The sequence below is a fragment of the Capsicum annuum genome, chromosome 9 (genome assembly GCF_002878395.1).
Source record: "Capsicum annuum cultivar UCD-10X-F1 chromosome 9, UCD10Xv1.1, whole genome shotgun sequence".
Classification (NCBI taxonomy): Eukaryota; Viridiplantae; Streptophyta; class Magnoliopsida; order Solanales; family Solanaceae; genus Capsicum; species Capsicum annuum.
Genome location: NC_061119.1, coordinates 95,319,646 through 95,340,289, shown reverse-complemented (window position 1 = coordinate 95,340,289; position 20,644 = coordinate 95,319,646). Strand labels below are relative to the sequence as shown.

Genomic DNA, 20,644 nt, shown 5'->3' with positions numbered 1-20,644 from the left:
CAAAAAATGCCGCCTTCGAATGATGGAATAAATGAATTTATATACCTCTAATATCGTCGGGAAAACATTAAATACCATTGACGAAAGAATAAAATTGATAGCTCGGCTACCACGGTCAATGATCCGATTAAGACCACCTGTTTCCCGACTGCAGAATGCAAGAACAACATAAAAACAACTCTATCACATTCAACAAATCACCTTCTAAATATCCCTAACAGAAAGAATAAAATTTTAACAAGGGGGATAGTTAAAAAAAAGAAAAAAAGATATAGACAGTCGCTATCATAAGCATCTTATTTTGGTGATCTGGTACCCATCCACCTGCATCCTTTGAGTCAGGAAAGACTAAAATCAGTATAAAACAAAGCCACAAGTAGATGAAACTTAACATACAGCTAGACAGAACTAAGTTCACAGGATAGAACCAAACTGGCAAGGCTTATTTAACTAGGTCTTTGAAGGTAACACACTATTCAACTCATAAGGCATTAGTTATCCACTCAGACTTCAATATTGAAAAAAGTTTAAATTTTCAAGGATGTAGGTGCTTACTCTAAGTCATTATAAGAGTCAGTTCTTTTAACGAGCTCACACTAGAAAAATTAGTAGACGCCGTCAGCACATGGTCTTCAGAATATACCGTTTGCAATGCTGGTAGAACTGCAAGCTACATTTACGTCATGATATCTTTGCTTCTCTTTTTGTAAAAACTTTTTGGTCTCTTTGAAGCTAGAATGTGCTATAGCAACAGGCACAGCTTTAGGCCTTCATCCAATCGTTGGCACCACTGATTCTACAATGGAAAGTTAAAATCTTGTATGAAGTACAGATGCATTTTCTTTGGCATAATATTCTGGGTTTCTGCAGCCACAACATACCTCACATAAAAAAGAACTACGTGATTATATGTACTTATCAGAGCGGTTCTATCAAGGTTTCCTTCTTGATATCTTGCGAGTTTCATGGTAAAAAACATGAAAATTTGAAAAGAAAAAAAATCAAGTGCTTGCAAATTAAGCTGCTCTTAGGAGCTCCGAGTTTATTGTATTTCTTGGTTTCCAACATCAAGAAAAGGGAAAATATGGAGATTTTTTTGGAAGCGGGTAATGTTGTATATATACAACAACAACAAACCCAGTGTATTCCCACATAGAGAGGTCTAGGGAGGGTAAGATGTACGCAGTCCATACCACTACTCTCGGGGAAGTAGCAAGGCTGTTTCCGATAGACCCCCGGCTCAAGACAAGGAATAGTAATCAAAGTCATACCAAAAAACCTGGAACAAGACAAAACATAGAGACGCCACATACAGGGAAAGAGTAAACAAAGACTAGTAAACAATCGTAATACTACAAGCAACAAGAAATCATAATAAGAATACTACACCCACCAAGTAATGCCCTACCCTACCTACCCAAAATGGCACTAGCCTTCCATCCTAATACTCGTCCTCCAGATCTTCCTATTTAGGGTCATGTCCTCAGTAAGCCGTAACTGCTCCATGTCCCGCCTAAACCTCTCTCCAGTACTTCTTCAGCCTACCCCTGCCTCGTCTGAAACCATCCAAAGCAAGTCTCTCACACCTACGAACCGGTGCCTCCATTCCCCTCCTCATCACGTGTCCAAACCATCTCAAACGAACCTCCCGCATCTTGTCCTCCACCGAAGTCACTCCAAACTTTTCTCGGATAGTCTCATTCCGAACTCTATCGCCCCTAGTAAGCCCACATATCTAACGCAACATCCGCATTTCCGCCACCTTCAATTTCTGAATGTGAGAGTTCTTGACTGGTCAACACTCTGCTCCATACAACATGGCCGAGCGGACTGCCACCCTGTAAAATTTGTCTTTAAGCTTGGGCGACACCTTCTTATCAGACAACACCCCCGAGGCGAGCTTCCACTTCATCCATCCCACCCCGATACGGTGAGAGACCGTATGTTGTATATATATTTAAATTAAATAAACAAACCGAACAGTACAAAGGCTGTACTACAGCCATATTTACATATGAAATCCAGATCCTATGATTCTATGTCTATAATGCACCTAAGACATCAATAATAGACACTGGACCATTAGACCAAATCTGGTTACACCAAAAACATAAGGTCAAGATACAATTGAGCTTGACATGCTCAAAACTTTTCACTATGTTCTCAAATAACCCTGGAGTTTCTCTCCTTCCAAATGGTCTACCATATTGTTGCTGGAATGATTCTCCACCTTCTGTCTTTTGCCTGCGGCCCAGCTTTGCAATGTCTCTGTAACCTTCGCGGGCATAGTATATGAAATGCCTTTGAGACTTAAAAATAGTCTCCAAAGCTGTCCTGTGATCTTGCAATGAAGGCATAAGTGCTTAACCATTTGTCTGTTTTCCTTGGTGAGAACTGCTTCCTTAGATAGGAGCCAAACAAAACAAGCTACCTTGTAAGGTAATTTAGTCTTCCAAATGATTTTTCAAGGCCAATTAGTGATCAGTTGGTTTCTGTAGTTCATCTTTTGTATGCCTTTCCCACCTTGCAAAGCCCCTCATCAGTGCCCTGCCACCAAAGTTCATCAGCTCCTTCTTGTGTGCGTTGAAACTGACCAATTAAACTTAAAAAATCTGCAATCCTTGTGATTTCGCAATCGTTAATCTGCCTTGTAAAGTTGACCTCCCACCCTTCTGGAGTCCACATTCCTGCTATAGTCCTTTGTTGTTGTGACACAAAATTGTGGATGTCTGGGAATAGACTTCTCATAATATTTGTACCCGCTTCATGCCAATCATCGTACCAGAATCTTGTCTTGCTCCCCTCATTAACTTTGATCTAGGTGTAATCCTTGAGTTCGCTCCAAAGACTTCTGATAGATCGCCACAAATTCACACCACAAGTAGTAGTAATTTCCTTAGTCATCCACCTGTCTTCCTCCTCGTATTTAGCTACAGTAACTTTTCCCCATAGCTTTGCTTTTCATTAGCATATTTCCACAACCATTTCATTCTGAGGGCCTTATTGTGATTTTTCAGATTCTTAATTCCCAACCCCCAAATCTTTTATCTACTAACAGGTCAATCCATTTGACAAGATTATAGACTTTCCTATCTTTGTTTCCTTGCCATAAAACTTCCTTCTGATTCGGTCAACCTGTTGATAATCCCTACAGGAATAGGAAACAGAGATCATATAGGTTGGCAAGGCATCTAAAACTAAATTGAATAAGGTAACCCTGCCACCTAATGATAAGTATTGTCCTTTCCATCTTGCTAGCTTCTTTTCACTTCTTTCAATCACAGAGCTCCATATTTCTTTGGATTTGGATTTAGCTCCCAATAGCATCCCAAGATAAATGGTTGGGAGAATACCAACCTGTCCTTCTAGGATTGAGTTAAGAGTCACCTTGTTGGTCATTTCATTTATAGGATACAGGAAACTCTTCCTTCAGTTTATGTGGAGGCCAGAGGTCCCTTCAAACAACACCAATATCACCCTCAGGTATTTGATGTTTCTTGCATAGCCAGTACATAATACTAAGATATATATCTTTCAGACACCCCCTACCCAGCCTGTTGTCTTCCCGAAATGATGTTTCTTGTCCACCTTTATGGAGGGGTGATTACTCATACAAGGCCACAATACTCTTATAGACCTCCACAAACCGACTCCATAAGGAGTGAGTACTTCATTATCCAACTGTTGTCTTCGCCATATTTTGCCTTGATAATATCACTCCAATAGGATGAAGGCTCTTGTGCATATGTCCATAGCCCTTTTAGTTTGAAAGCTTTGCCGTGGAACTTTAAATTACTAGTGCCTAGCAATGATTTCTTTTCATGCTAACTTGCTTGTGAAGAAGAAAGTACCATGGTTGCACCACCTCCTTTATTTCGCTATAAAGAACTTAAATGTTCTAAATGTCAAAAAGTGGGTCATGTTAAATCATCTCGTGTGAAACAAAAACGTTAGAGGAAAAAGTTAGTAATGCATGTGAAGTTATTGAAGATATTTGTATTCATAGAATTGAGCTTGTTAATCAGGGGTGCTTCAAGAGGGACCTGATAGTTGCCAGTGCGATGTTCTAAGTTGGATCAGCATACAGAAATCTCAATCAGGGATTTCAAGTAGGCTTTTGTCCTTGTTAACACATATGGAAAGTCAAGACTCCATATAAGGTGGAAAAAAAATATATAAGGTGGGGTGTTTCACTAAGTTGACAGTTATGTTCAACTATGTCCTCTTGCTATCTATGTGAAAAGGAGTCAGAGAGACAGACACAAGTAACCATTTGTTTTTACATAGTAAATTAATAAGCCAGTTATGGGATATGTTCATAATCTGAATGGTGTCAGGTGGGCAATGCCAGGCAACACTGTTGATCTTCTGGCAAGCTGGAATGAAGGAAACAATGACAATAATGACAAATGGAAAATTGTCTCGGAAAGCATTTGGGGGACAATTTGGAAGGAAAAGAACTCTAGAAGATTCGCAGACACAAGTTGTTCTTTACAGAAGACTGAATCTAGTCCAGTTGTGTTCTTTTTGGGTTTTGGTGCAAATCCGAAAATATAGATAGCCATGATGTAATTTTAGAAGTATTAGGATTCTTGTAAGAAGAACAAGGATGTTGTAAATATCTTTTTGGATTCCAGCATGTTTATGTTGATGATTACTAATATGTAAAAAGAATAGGTTACCTTGATCAAAGGAAAGCTATTGAGCTAGTTAATGGTGATTCTCTTCTTGATCATATATCTTATGTTGATAATCTTCAAACTGGGAATAGTGAGGGAAAAAGTGAGAATGAGAGAAGGAAGATTGAGAGAAATGGAGTGCAAAAAGACAACTAGAGTGGAATAAGGAGAGCTAGAGAAGAGAGCAGTGACAGACTCTTTGGATTGACTTATTTTAGATACTTTTAAGCCAAAATAGTTTTTAAGCAGTTTTGTAGTGTTTCGGTAAAATAAAAGAGTGCTTTTAAGCACTTGGTTTAAGCCAAAATAACAAAAAACAAGTCAAAAGCTATCACTTAGAAATCCTAACTTATGGCTTTTGGCTTATAATTCATAAGTCATAAGGCCATCCAAGCAGGCTCAGAGTGAGTTATCACAAGAAAAAATGGGATTAAATAATATAAAGAAGATTGAAGGAAAAAATATGGGTGCTTCTCAAAATATAACACACAAGGAACCCACCAAAATATTTGCTTTGTGGTGGTCCTTCTGATCACTCAAAACCATCATCTTCATCCTCCTCCTTTCCTAAGCCTTCTTCCACTCTAATGGAGGATTGTATTTACTTTGCGATAGATTTCAAGTCTTTTGACCTCGAGAGAATCAAAGGAACGACCAGGGAATGGTACGAGTGGACTGAGAGGAGCAGAAATACCATCACAAGAACTTCTTTCAATAAGAAGTCGATGAGCTTGGATCATCCAGATCTTGCGAGAAGCTTCCAAGACAAAAGGAAATGTGGTTAGAAGATGAGAGAAGATAGAGCCTCTTTCAGAAATTTTCTGTGGCAAGAACTTTAAATAAGACAGATTATTAGCTTGATGAATCTAAGGGGTAGACGGTATCTTTATCCCAGAGCTTACTTTTAATTCCGGATAGGATAAGATAGCTGACAAAATGGGGAGATTCTTTTCTAGTCAAAGAGTGGAGGAAAACAGAGTCAAGCACAGGCAAATAGATAGTAATATTCCTTATGCTAAGGCTGTGAAGAGCATTAAATGGGCAAACAGAAAGGGGGACGAAGCTAATGCTCAACCAACATTAATAAAGGAAGGAATCATTTGCACTAATGACACACCAAATACCCAGAATGAAGTTTTGAAGAGAAGCCTAGTTGGATTTTTGATGAGAGGGCTGTGATTAAACCAACTGTCGGAAGTGAGGAGATAGGCAAGCAATTTTGGGTGACAGAATAATGGTCTGAATATCTATGAGACGGGGAATAGAATTTTCCTGTTTAAGTTTGCAAAAACGAACACAGCGAAACAATTGATAGCGGAGGACTGTGTCTAGAACAACTCAAAGATCCGGCTGGAATGGTGGAAACCGACAATAGCAGCCACAAAAATGGATGATAGCCCTAGTTCGACCTGGACCAGAATTGTAGATCTTCCATTACATCTCTGGTCTCAGACGACTTTTAAGGCAATTGGAGATCTCTGCAGAGGTTGGGTCGAAACAGAGGAAGAGATGCAACTCTGCAATCACCTTAAATGGGCAAGAATCAGAATCGAAGGTGATGGGTCGAGGATCCCAAAAGAGGTGACCATCCAAAACGCCGGAATTTCCTACTTCATGCAATTGTAGACAGAGGCCCCGGCGAGCTTCACAGTCGAAGAAGACAAAAGAGATGTCTTTTACCCAGTAGACATCGAGGTCGTCATATCTGGTAGATAAAGATGGGAAGGTGGAGGAGTCAGATCAACACCACGTGCTGAGGAGGTAGGTGGCGTAAGTGTTGGCCCCACGGCCAGCCTTTGTCTAAACTTAACAAAGGCCCAAAGCCTCTAAGACCCAGTAATTCAGTTGATAGTTTAGAAAAGCCCAAGGAATTAAATGAACCCACACGTGAGAGTCACATCGAGTTAGAGAAAGGATTTATGGAGCTGAAAATACTAGCCGCTAAATTTCTGGAAGCTTTCAAAACGTGGGAATCAAAAACAGATAGGGGGGATGATGTGGCAAAGCAAGCTGAAGGGGGAGAGGAATTTTTCTTGCACGCAAACAGGGACTTCAGATTTTCGTCCCCAGGAAAATATCAATACAATACACGGAAAAGAGAATGAAACTGTAGAAATCTCCGACACACCACCAGTTGAACAAAACATGTAATTACAAGAGCTTCATGATGTTGAACCAGTCAATATTCAATCTTCTGATTCCCAGGAAGAAGCTGAAACAGAGGAATCAAATTGGGTACATTCTCATATTCGAAAATTAAGTAATACATATGTGGTGGTTTTTGAAGAGTTCGAAAAAGAAACTCTAGCTTTGCTGATGAAGATTGATGAAAGGAAAGCACTGTTAGACAAAGAGTGGCAGGGTAAGGCAGTCTCAACTCCAAAAAGCAGAGGAATTGGGAAGAATGACCTAAAAAACCTAAAGTCCAGCCTGAATAAAGAAGTGGAAGGAAGCAGAAGTAGGGGGAGGAATCTAAGTGTAACTTATAAATAGAAGTTAGCTTGATTACCTGGAATGTAGGGGTTCGAACAACCAACAACAACAATAACAACATGCTCAGTGTATCCCCATAAAGTGGGGTCTAGGGGGGCTAAAGTGTACGCAGTCCACACCACTACCTCAGATAGAAGTAGAGAAGTTTCTAAAAGACCCCGGCTCAGGACAAAAAAACAGTAATAAAAGACATAACAAAGGCAAAAAAAAAAAAAAAAAAGGAACAACACACCAACAGATTATAACAAAAACAAGACACCCACAGAGTAGTACTATAAACTATCTATCTGAAATCACAAACATCACCAAAACACCACTAATAAGAAACTACAAGACACACGCATAGCACTACGACTACTAGCACAACTACAAACAAAGCAATCCTTCCAACTAGCAAAGACGCACTCTCACCTACTACCCTCTACCCTAATTCACATCCTCCACACCTCCTATCCAAGGTGTCTTCAGTAAGTTGTAATTGTTCCATGTCATGTTTAATCACCTCCCTCCAATATTTCTTTAGCCTACCGCTACCCCGCCTGAAACCATCCAAAGCCAACCTCTCACACCTCCGTACTTGGGCATCCTAGCACCTCCTCATAGCATGTCCGAACCACCTTAACCTCACATCTCACATCTTGTCTTCCACCGAAGTCACTCACTTTATCTCAAATAATCTCATTTCTAATCCTACCTCTCCTAGTAAGTCCGCACATCGATTGCGACGGCATCAATTCCGCCACCTTCAACTCTTGGATATGAGGGTTCTTAACTGGCCAACATTCCGAACATTTCGCTCAATACAAGAAAGTCGGCCGAACCACCATACTGTAGAACTTGTCTTTAAGTTTAGGAGGCACATTCTTATCACACATGACTCCCGAAGCAAGCCTCCATTTCAATCACCATGCACTAATACGGTGAGTGACATCCTCTTTAATCTCTCCATTCCGCCTGATCATAGACCAAAGATACTTGAAAGTCTCTCTCCGAAATGACCGAAATATCCTGGGAATCCAACTTCACCACCATGTCAGCCTCATGCGTCAAATCACTGAACTTGCACTCCAAGTATTCTGTCCTGATTCTGCTCAACCTCAACCCTTTAGACTCTTAAGGTTTGTCCCCACGCCTCCAACTTATCATTAACTCCTCCTTGAGTCTAATCAATTAGCTACATCATCTACAAATAACATCACTATGGCACCACCCCTTGAATATGCCGCATCAATACGTCTATTACCCAGGTGAATAAAAACGAACTAAGAATCAATCCTGGTGCACCCCTATCAAAATAGAAAAGTGTTTTGAATCTCCTCCCACCATCTTCACACAAGTCTTCGCTCTGTCGTAAATGTCCTTAATCGATCTAGTGTACGCCACAAAAAAACCTCTAGCCTCCAAGCACCTACAAAGAACCTCCCTGGGACCTTTGTCGTACGCCTTCTCTAGATCGATGAACACCATGCGTAAATCCTTCTTCCTATCCCCATACTGTCCTTCATCTCCTTATACCAGTGTTATAAAACGCGCTCACCATGTCGCCACTGGCGAATGGCAAGGTGAGCCATAGTTGCCTCAAGCCTTCATGGCACTACACCATCCAAAAGGCGACGCCTATTCAATAAAGGCGACATGGTGAGGTGGTGAGGCGAGGCGACAATGGCGTCACCTTTTTAATTTTAAAAAAAAAAATTAGAATATTAGGTATAAAAGGTATTTTAGGGCTTATTTTTCTATTTTGGCTACCGTCTTTTGGCACTGCAACTGCAACCATAAGGCAAGTCACAAGTTCGACTTCGACTCCGGCAACAGCTACTTCAGTAAGTATTGATTTCTCTTTTTTTTTTTCTTCTTTCTTCTTCTTCTTACTCCGTCCATCCGATGACTCAATAGTGATTTTGGCATACTGATTTTTTTCTACTTCATTTTCTCTTCTTAGTCCTTCCTGTGTTTTTTATTCTCTTGTAACAGTGATACAGTGTCACTGTGTCAAAATAACAGTAAGCATAAACAGTGTATTATGTAAAAAAAATCTTTTTTAATAACATATATAACATAGTAATATACTAATTAAATGACTTGATCATTAACAGCTATTTCAATTTCAATGGCGTCTCAATCTACTAGTAGCAAACAAACAAAGGGCCATTGAATGGAATTATGGTACACAAGGACCATCAAAAGATGCGGTGATATGCAATTTTTGTCGAAGTACTACTATTAATGGTAGTATTATTCGATTCAAGCAACATTTGATAGGTGGAAATAAAAATGTCAAGCTATGTCAAACCTGTCCAGCAAATATTAGGGATGAAGTAACTGCATTTGTCGATAGCAAAGTTGCGACAAATCCAAAGAACCAAAGATATGTGCCATCGTATAATATTGTTGTTGATGATGATGATATGAATGAACATAAGGAAATGATGCCTCCCTCCAAATGTCAAAAAATGTCTTTGAGTTCATCTCCGATGAATGGAGTTCCAATAAATTTGCAAAGGAAGTTTTGGGGAAAGAAATTTCCGCCATTCTTTATTCTTCATACTTTGGTCTCATTCCTTCGCTTGGTGGATGGGAAAAAAGACCCCCAATGGGCAATATGCTTGAAGCAATGGATGAGGCGAAGGAAACTACTCAACGGGGGTTTGATGGAGTTCATAGGTATTATGAGAAAGTCCTCGAAATAATGATTCAAGATGGACTAACCAACTCAAATGGCCTTTGCATTCCGCAAGGTATGTTTAGAATTCGGGATTGTACTTTAGATCTACTATGAATGAAGACAATTGCTTTTAAGTGTTGGAGAGTTACTACACTTGTGTTGAGACGATGGTCCTCGATGTTTCCACATAAGATTTACAACTTGCTACGCTTTCTAAGTACAAGAGTGTGGACGGATTGTTTAGTTTTGGTCAAACTGTTAGAGCCAGAGACATAAGGTCAGTGAGTTAGTGAATTGGATTAGTTGTCTTTATTATAGCTTTGGTGTTTTACTTAAGTTATTGACTTTTTTACACTTATTAACCTACAATTTTTTTCTATAGTTGGATAGTGGTCCCTATTTGGCAGCGGAACTCCAAATTTGCATAAGTTTGCCATGAGCGTTCTGAGTTTAACATGTAGTGCATCTGGATGAAAGCGAAACTGGAGTGTGTTTGAACATGTGAGAACGAGTTATTATATTCTACTTTTTATATTGAAGCGATTATTATTAGAATCTAATTAGTAATACTTTATTATGTACATATTCATTCCAAAAAGAGGAATAGACTTGAGCTATCGCGTCTCAATGATCTCGCGTACGTTAAGTACAATAGATCATTGACACGTCGTTATGATATTCGCGATACCATTGATCCAATTCTCTTGGAAAATATTGAAAATGCTAATGATGGTTACTTAGTGGCCCCGAAGATCAAGATGAACGAGTGTATCAAGAAGGTGATCTTAATTGGGGTACTGTTGCTATGGCAACTGGAGCTGATGATGATAATGTCTATGGTCTTAGAATTAAGTCTTTAAGCTCAACTTCAAGGTCAAGGTCAAGGTCACTTGACAAGGGAAAAGCTACAAGTTCAAGTCAGACTCGGACCCTAGTTGATGAAGAATCGGAGGAGGACAAAGATGAGGGGCAATATAATGAAATGCATGTTGGAATTGAAGATTATGCAAAGATTAGAGAAGAATAAAGTTAAGAGTTTAGTATTGCTTGTTTTATGGATATCGGATTGTTGAGTCATTCAAGTTCTAGACTTTTAGTATCTATCTACTATCTATTTTTAATTCTTGACTTGAAATATTTTCTAATATATTAGTGCTTTTGAAATTTTGATCATTTACATATTATTTTAATTCTTTTGTACTAAATGTCTCTGTACTTTCAAAAGGTAATCACCTCACCGCGTGGCGAGGCAGGGCCTTATCACCTATCGTCGTCCAAAACACTGCCCTATACTGTTCCACCAATCTCCGCACGAGATGAATAGCCTCAAAAGTCGAGCAACCTGGCATGAATCCGAACTGATTCTTGAAAACAGTCACGATACTTCTTAACCTCAACTCAACCACTCTTTTCCAAACCTTCATAGTATGCCTTGTGGGAAATAATAGAGAAAATATTATTATTGGATTGTGTGTCTAGATAATTACATTAAAACCCTATTTATAGACACTACATTACAAACATTTCACAAGTAGGTTTTTGTATACTATACCTATTCCTACTCATATTCTAACACTCCCTCTCAAGCTGGTGCATACAAGTCATATGTACCTAGCTTGTTACAAATGTAATTAACACGAGGACTGGTGAGAGGACTTGGTGAAGATATCTGCAAGTTGATCACTTAACTTCACAAATTTTGTAACATTATCTCCCCGGAGCATATTTCACTGACAAAGTAACAATACATCTCTATGTGTTTGGTCCTCTCATGGAACACTGGATTAGATACAATACGAAGGTTGCTTGATTATCACATACAAGTTCCATCTTACCTGTTTCTCCTAATTTTAGTTCTCTCAACAATTGTTTGATCCAAACTAGCTCGCAAGTTGCTGCAGCCATTGCTCGATATTCTGCTTCGACACTAAATCGAGCAACCAAACTCTATTTCTTACTCTTCCAGAACACCAAATTACCTCCTACTAAAACACAATATCCGGATGTAAAACGTCTATCAAAGGGTGCTTCTGCCCAATCAGCATCTATATATCCAATAATATGCTCATGGCCTCAATCCTCGAAGAGTAGTCCTTTACCTGGAGATGACTGCATCTCAATGACTATCAGAAGGAAAAGTCATAAACTGACTTACAAAGATGTCAGGTCTAGTCACTATGAGATAATTCAACTTTCCAACCAACCTCCTATACCTTCTAGGATCACTGAGTGGCTCCCCTTGTCCTGAAAGAAATTTAGCATTTGGATCCATAGGAGTGTCAATGGGTCGACATCCCAGCATTCCTGTCTCTTCAAGAATGTCTAAAGCATATTTGCGTTGAGAAATAACAATACCTGATCTAGACTGAGCAACCTAAATACCTAGAGAGTATTTCAGTCTGCCGAGGTCTTTAGTCTGAAAATGCTGAAAGAGATGTTGTTTCAAGTTAGTGATACCACCTTGATCATTATCGGTGATAACAATATCGTCAACATAACCACCAAATAAATACATAGATATAGTTCAGAATGGCAATAAAACACTGAATGATCAGCTCCACTACGAATCATGCCAAACTCCTGAATCACTCTGCTAAACTTTTCGAACCAGGCTCGAGGGGACTGTTTAACCATAGAATGACTTTTGCAACCGACATACAAGGCTACTAGACTCCCAATGAGCAACAAAACCAAGTGGTTGCAAGATCACCATGCAGAAAAGCATTCTAAATGTCCAACTGATAGAGGCCAATGACGAACGACAATCATAGAGAGAAAGACGGACTGATGCTATTTTAGCCACGGGAGAGAAAGTGTCACCATAATCAAGCCCAAATATTTGTGTATGGCCTTTGGCAACAAGGTGAGCCTTTAGCCGATCAACCTCACCATTTGGACCAACTTTGACCGCATAAACCCAATGGCAACCAACAGTAAGTTTACCGGCAAGAAGGGAAACAAGCTCCCAAGTACAACTCATATATAAATCAAACATCTCATCAATCATAGCCTATCTTCATCCTGAATGGGAAAGTGCTTCACCTGTAGTCTTAGGTATAAAAATAGAGGACAAAGATGATACAAAAGCATAATGGGGTGATGACAAACGGTCATAACTCAAGAAAGAATAATGTGGGTTAGCATTACGAGTGGATCTTATACCTTTTTGAAGTGCAACTAATTGGCTAAGAGAAGGCAAGCCCGCAGTAGGGGAAGCATTAGGCGCATGACATAAATCATCTGGGACTAATGCTGGATGTGGGCCGCGGTGATAAGCCAAAAATGGTGGCACTGCAACTGGAGATGGAGAAGAAACCGTAGATTCCTCAAAGTTGAAAGATAATGCAAATGACTCTAGCGTGTGGTTACCCCTACCTTGTCCGTCATTCGGGGACAAATGTTCCTAGTGGGGGAGACTGAAACACCCTGGTTTCTGGACCTTAGAAAATTCCATTCTCTGGACCTAATACGACTCAAGGGTACGAGCCGTATAGTGGGTACAAGTGGTATGGTCCTATCGTATGCTGACCAGTGTTAGTTGGTGGGATGGTTTTGGTTACTGGAATGGGTACGACTTAGAGGTGTGAGTCGTAGGGCTTGATGCGAGTCGTACCATGGACTCGTATGGTGGGCAATATTTGATGCTCCTGGTATTGCAATCTGCCAGGGATACGGGTCATGGGTACAGATCGTATGGTGTGGTTACGACTTGATTGGATGAGTCATTAACTGGACAGTGTCTGATCCAGGGGTGAGGCTTAGGCTTGGATAAGAATGGTGGGTACCAATCATATTGGGAGGGTACGACTCGTACAGGTCAGTCGTAGTATTCCGAACATTTTCCTACTTAACCTAATTATGACCTACGACTTCTAATACACTTTGGAGGCTATTTACCCTATTATTCTATTCCTTAACACTTAGAACTATTCCAAAACACTCCATAATTATCTTAAGAGCTTTTGGGGCAAGGGAGCTAGGGTTTCAACTAAATGATCAATTTGGGGCTTGTCTTAGTGATTACTTTGCGTCATCATCTTGGCTTAAGGCATGTTTCTCTTTCCTCATTGTTAATTTAATTAAAGGCATGGTTTATATGAATGTTTTTATAGTTTTACTATTGCATGACTTTGGCTTTCAAATATGATTTGGGGGTTTTGATGTTAATTGCTTGGTTATGGTTTCCCATGGTCTTAATTATGCTTTTATATGCATTAACAGTGGTTTTGGATAATTGGATTGAATTAGTTTAGGTTATATTATGCCCCCAAGGTGTTTGTAAAATGCTTATAAAGATATGTTTATCGCATTGACTTATTTTAATGGAACTCTTGCATGTTTTAAACTTGGTAAAGGAGTTATGCATGGTTTAAATGGTTTGAAAAGGCTAAAGGCTAATTGGTTATGCTTGTGGGGAACATGAAAGTCTCTCAAGTGGTTTAATATGGTAAATGGAAGGGCACTTGAAAGTCCCCTTAAACCTATAAATAGTTGGGTATGGATGATACTTACAAGCAAGGGTTGGTATGACGATACCAATATCAATGGTCATGGTTAATAAATGGATAATGGTTTGGTTATTTGAAAACTGGTTTTAATTGGGCATTAATGGCAGGGTGTGTAGCAAAGTCGTGGTAGGTGGCGGTCCCGGGGACCAAAACTGGAAACTCGTATTTGCCGATATGAGGATTGGTCTTAGTGGACCGTGTGCATGATGTCACACTATTGGAGGATGTACTAGTCATCCCATGGCTTACTTCCCTGGTTGTGCGACTACACGCACTGGGCCCTTCCAGCAGGGAAAGCTGAACCCATATAGCCCATGGGTGGTTTAGGACGATAAAGCTACACAGCCCAGGTAAAGGTTTTAAAGGCATGCTTAACCCGATCCCTTTTCCCGGCATGGTTATATATATATATGGTTGCGTGCATTACGAATGGTTTTACTTGGTTTTATAAATAGCATTATTTTATCCTTATCCTGAGATCATGCTAGCAGTCACTCGTTTACCCCATCTACTGGCAGTTGTATACCCCTGCTATGCAGGAACCGACCATTCTACTCCTACATAGTGATTGATTCGGGGACAGCATTTGGACTGAAATGGTGAGCTTTCATCCTTTCGGAAGGCTCCATTTCATGTTATGGATACTTTTAGACATTTTGACTTTAATTTGGATATTGGATTTGGCTATGGTTGGGAGCATGTCCCAACCGGATTTCATTAATCTTTCGGATACAGGCTTTGTGGTACTTCTATGGGTTGGTGTGGGCGGGATCGGTATTGATGTCGGCCTTGGCATTGGAATAAACTGAAGGGCTGACATCATTGGACGATATTGTTGGTTGTTCCATCCTATTACATTTTGGGATTAATTATATTATGTTTTAAAACGTCTTTGGTTATCGCCTGGTTTATGGCCTTGTTTGGTGTGGTTTAGTATGGTTGGACTCAGTTGGGTTGGTCACGGTTGTGATCTATTCTCACGGTCTTTGTGTGAGCAGTTACACTATAATGTTTCACGCTCGAAATTCAGCCAACTCAAGGCAGGCGGCTGGAGGTTGGGTTGGGTAACAGGGGTGGTCTCCGGTCCTGATCGGACTTGGGATGCCTATTATGACAAGGCCCTAGGGAGGGTCGTGTCAAATTGGTATCAGAGCCTAGGTTCATGATCAATTGGGAGTCCACAAAGTCGTGTCGTGTAGAGTCTCTTTTAGGGGTGTGTAGCGCGCCACACTCGTAAGGGGAGGCTACAAGGCATTTAGGAATGTTTCAATTTCTTGGTATTCTATCTTTAAGCTTGAATTCTCATCCCTGGAACCTTCTTTAATCCATGTTTGTTCGTCTTTCAGATCATGCCTCATAAATCTGGAACACAAGGAAATTCTTCTTCTATGCCATCTGAAGGTAATGCTGAAGGGCTGCATCCTACTTCAGGGATTCATCTTCAATCTCACGGTCCTATCCCTGATAAATCTGGAGTTCCACCGGTAGCTACTAGTCCTCCTCAAGGCGAGGTAACTAATGCGGAATTCCATTAGTCTATTCTTGTAATCTTGTGTGTTTGTTAACTGTCCTGTTATCATTTGGTATCAGAGAAAAGATTGATTTCGATCCTACGAAATCAATCTTGAGTTTGTTATCTCAAAAAAAAAAAAAGCACAAAAAAAGTTGTTGAAATAATCAAAAAACTCAAAAACAAAATTTGTCCCGTTTTTGTGTTTAGGCCGAAACTTGTCAAGTTTTTTTGTGTGTTTTGCTGTTTCTAGTGTTAGTCCCTTCATCACTAACACTAATAGAGTCTACGTCTAAATTTTGAGCAAAATCCGAGTGTTTTTTGAATGTTGGAAGGTTGTTGTTGTTGTTGTTATTGTTGAGGACTTGAGCTTGAGCTGTGAGTTGTTGTGGTTGTGGTTGAGAATTGGTCTTGAAATTGTGTTATTGTTGTTTGGGAGATCATGTGTTTGAAAAAATCAAAAATCATTCAATTTGGAGGTCATTGCTTAAGATGCACTTTGAGTGCTCTTGGTGTTCTTCACCACCTTAATAAATTGTTAAACCAAGAACACTCCAAATATGTCGTTTGATCTTGAACAAAGTGGAACTAAGGTGTGGTCTTTTGTTTGTCTTGAAAACATTTTCAAGACAACACCAAAGAAGAAAGTAGACAAAAGGCTTTCAAAAAATCTTGTTGCCAAAAAGGAGAAAGGGCATCTTCCAAGGCTTACAAAAGAGGAAAGGGAGACGGACCTTGAAAAGTTGTCTTGCTAATAAGGTGCAAGGAAAGTCAAAGACTTTGGGGTTTGAAAAAAAGGCTCCAAGTCTTGTTCTTTTCCCTCTAAAGCCAATTTCCACTCTTCCACATTAAAATTGACCAACTCAAATTGCCAATAAGAAAAATAAAATCCCCAATGTCAAAACTACCACGTCACCAAACTGCCACGCCATCAAAGTTGCCACATCATCAAACTTCCAAATACTTTAAGCTTAAATTTAGATTCTAAGTTTCTTTCTTTGATTCTTTGGTTTCTTGTTTTTTATTCTAATACTAATTAACAAACTAGTAATCACCTACCAGGTTGTGAATTAGTTTTGTGTTCGTTTTCTTCGTGTTTGCATTTTTGTGAGCTTTTATCGTTTTAATATCCGGAAACACCCTCTCTGCTTCTTCGGAGGTAGCGGTATGGACTGCGTACATCTTACCCTCCCCATACCCCACTTTGTGGGAACACACTGGGTTTGTTGTTGTTGTTGTTTATCGTTTTAATATCGTTGTAGTTTCTTGGCTCACGTCCGACAAGATTTTTTTGAGTCTTTCAAACGAAAATCCATTCCGAACAAAAGTAGAACTCATCCCTCAATATCTCAGGAATTAAGCCGACTTTCAACACTTGTGAGGCACTTGTGAAGCCAAGTGTGGGAAAAACCGAAAGGCGTGAGAGTAGAGTTGTGAGGATACTTTTGAGCTAACTAGCTTGTTGTTTTTGTTTGTTGTTGTCTTTGTTTTTGTTTGTTGTTGTCTTTCTTAGGTATCATGGACACTGTGAGAAGTATGAGAAGAATATTATTGAATTGTTGTAACTACATTATTACATTGAGACTCTATTTATAGACAAACATTCCAATCCTTTTCCTAACAGGACACTACATTATAATCCTTTTCCAAGTTGGATTCTATATGTTATTCCTATTCCTAATCATATTCTAACAGAAACCAATGCTATCTTGGCCCGTCTTCAATCTTTCAACTGAAGCATGGAAAAGATGCACACGGATATGTCCTCAATCAAAGGAGACATTTTACTATAATTGAAAGGTTGGGTCGTATGGTAGGTCAAAGGCAGCAAGTGGGCTGTCATGCCACACATCAAGGCGAAGGTCGCACGTCATGTGAGCCACAAGGTAACGATGCTATCCCCTACACCCCTACAAACTTAGAATGTTGTGATGTGGCTAGTAATCAAGTGGATGCAGTCGGTGGTTTGCCAAAGGATTTGCATGAGCCTTCCTATAGTGAAACTCTCAACATTGCTAGGTTGCATGAAGACCAAATCTATAGTGTAAGTAAGCAAGCACTAGTTGATCCTATAGATGACAAAACTGATTATTTTCGTAAGAATAATTTGTGTCAACCTAGTGCTAGCACTTGTAAATTGAATAAGGTTCCAATGTCAAGTGATGAGAGTATTCCACACTAGTTGAACCTTGTGAAAACCAAGGTGAGTCTATGTCGGCATAGGAGTTGCCCACAACTAGTGGCGGTGTGAATGATGATCAACTTACTCCTAAATGTAGTCCACTACTTGAGCATGTGTGTGGTGTATTTGATGAATCTCAAGTTAGTGATGATGTTGATAGAATTGATCATGAGAATGAAAATGATTCTTTGAGCATATTGTGTGATGAAAGCATAATTATTAGTTTTGCTCATAGAAGTCATGTAAATGAGAATATTGGCCAAAGGGATAGAAGTGAACTCGTGAGCTTGTCTTATCGTAGAGATTCTAATGTTTGCTTGTCTCATAGGGATAATCTTGTTCTTTAAACATCTTGGAAACTTGATAATGATCTTTTAGAGAGTGAAAAACTTGTTTGTTCCAAATCTGCCCGTGGGATAGATCATGATCTCTTTAGGTATAATGTCTTGTTTGAAGATGATATAAACAATCCTAATGAACCTAGTAGTGAGAATGATGGCATAGCTTGTCTGGAAGGCTATAGCCTATATGCCAACCTACTATGGTGTGACAACATTCCTCCTAAAGATGGAAATCTCTTCTTGGAAGATGAGAATACTCTTAAGGGTAAGGAATGTGTAGTCATTCTTCAAAACCCGAGGGCAAAGGTGTCAATGCCTCCTTAGGGTAATGCTTCTAAATGTGCATCCCTGCTTGACACACATGTGCTTAAGTTGAGTAAATCCCAACTTGTGGATGCCAAGCTGTCTATTTGTTTGAAAGGAAGAATGTGTATGTGCTTAAATGTTTTGACTTCACCCGTGTATGCCATTACACCTGATTCCTTTCTATACTACCTTTTTGCTTATGATGACATCCATGCTAGTCTTGGAAGCTTATGATGACATCCATGCTAGTCTTGGATTTGTTCCATATAAAGGTAGGGAACTTGTTGGTTGGTCCACTTGTTTGAGTAAAAATGCTATATGGGTCATGTGGACTTTAGAACCACTTGAAGAACCACCCTTGGTGTGGAGTCTTGAAAAGGCAACGAAACAATTGTCTTACAGCTAATAAGATCCTAATCCAACCTTTTGGATCGTGTGATGCCATTAGGACCTTTGTAGTTTCTCTCTTTTGGTGATTCCTATAACCAAATCCTTTGTGCATCTTTCATTGAGTTTTTAATATTCAATTCAAAGAATCCTTGGTTATATTTCAAGTATGAGCAACCTTGGCATGATAAAATGATTGTTTATGTTAATCCTAACCCTCATGCCATGAGGAATTTGTGTTCGCTTGTCCTTCCTTTGATTTTGCAAGGTATGGATTCGAGGTGGAATCCTTTTCAAGAAGGGGAGGATGATACGAGCCAAACGGCCATCATAGCTTTTGGTGACATCATTGGAGACCAACACTTAAAGACTCAAGCCTTGATCACCTCGAGGACACAAGAGCATGCATGGAGGACCCGTTGGGAGCACACCATAAGGCAAACCCACGTGTGGAAGATTGCTTGGGTGCTTGCCTTTGATGCACACCCGAGGCCACAAGTTTAAACCCACGGCTTGGAGAAGGCGCCTTTTGGAGCGTTAGGACTCATTAAGGACATTTTAGTCATTACACATGTTGATCCCAAACACTCCATGGCCGCCCCTTGTTCATTAAGGGTGTTGTGGTCATTTTGTCTTTCATTATGTAAGAAGACTATATATAGTCCCTTATTAGGTCTTTCATCCTTAGTTTAGTCTTAATGAAGAATTAAAAGAAACATTGTATCATTTTCCTCTCTTGTGAGAGTAGACCACCGTAACTAGGCAAGACGAGTGTGGTACTCACTTGTGTTGAACATTTGGCTTAGAAACGTTGGTGTTTGAGGAGATTGACGTCCCTCTTGTGTCTAAGTAAGAGTTTGATGATGTTTAAGTGTTAGGGGTCTTAGAATTTGATACATTCTAGGGTTCTTAGGGCTTATATACTCCTTTGTCAAACTATCTATCCTTTATTTTTATTGCAAATCGTTGTGTTGTATCTTGTTATCTTGTGGCCGATTGTTGTCTTGCTTCATTAGTGTTGTGTTCTTGTTATCTTGTGTGTTTGTTGGTTGTCTCATTATCATGATGGCAAGTCTTCTTTTTAGTCCTGCAAGAAAATCATAAATCCTTTCTTTTTCAATAAATCTTTTCAGAATCACAGCATCAACTTTACAACACATTTGAAAGCTTGATAATGATCCATTTCTTACCACAACTCCTGTAAAAAGTTGGAATATTCAGTGACAGGTCGAGCTCCCTGTTTTGCTGTAGAAAGTTTTGTTTTTATTTCATAGATCCTTGCAGCATAATGTACTTTAGAGTACGTCTCCTTCACTGCATCCCAAATTTCCTTAGCAGTGTTCAGAAACTTAACGCTATTACTGATCTTCGAAAGCATCGAGTTCCATAACCAAGACATCACCATTGTGATAGCAGAATCAACCACAACACGGGAACAAGACATCACCATTGTGATAGCGGAATCAACTACAACACGGGAACAAGACACGAACACAAGACTAGGCCGAGAACAACAAGACACCAACTCTCAGCCACAAGTCCAAAATCAAGAATACAACAAGAAAAACAAGGT

General features: G+C 39.6%; 1 protein-coding gene across 1 annotated transcript in view; it reads right to left on the bottom strand.

Moving 5' to 3' along the window:
• The window catches only part of LOC107842653 (ABC transporter B family member 25, mitochondrial), a 71,656-nt gene that overhangs the window by 34,269 nt on the left and 16,743 nt on the right, over positions 1-20,644 (bottom strand). The window contains exon 2 of the mRNA XM_047396917.1: positions 46-148. Within this exon, the coding sequence (XP_047252873.1) occupies positions 46-148 (103 nt within the window). The remainder of the gene's footprint in view (positions 1-45; positions 149-20,644) is intronic.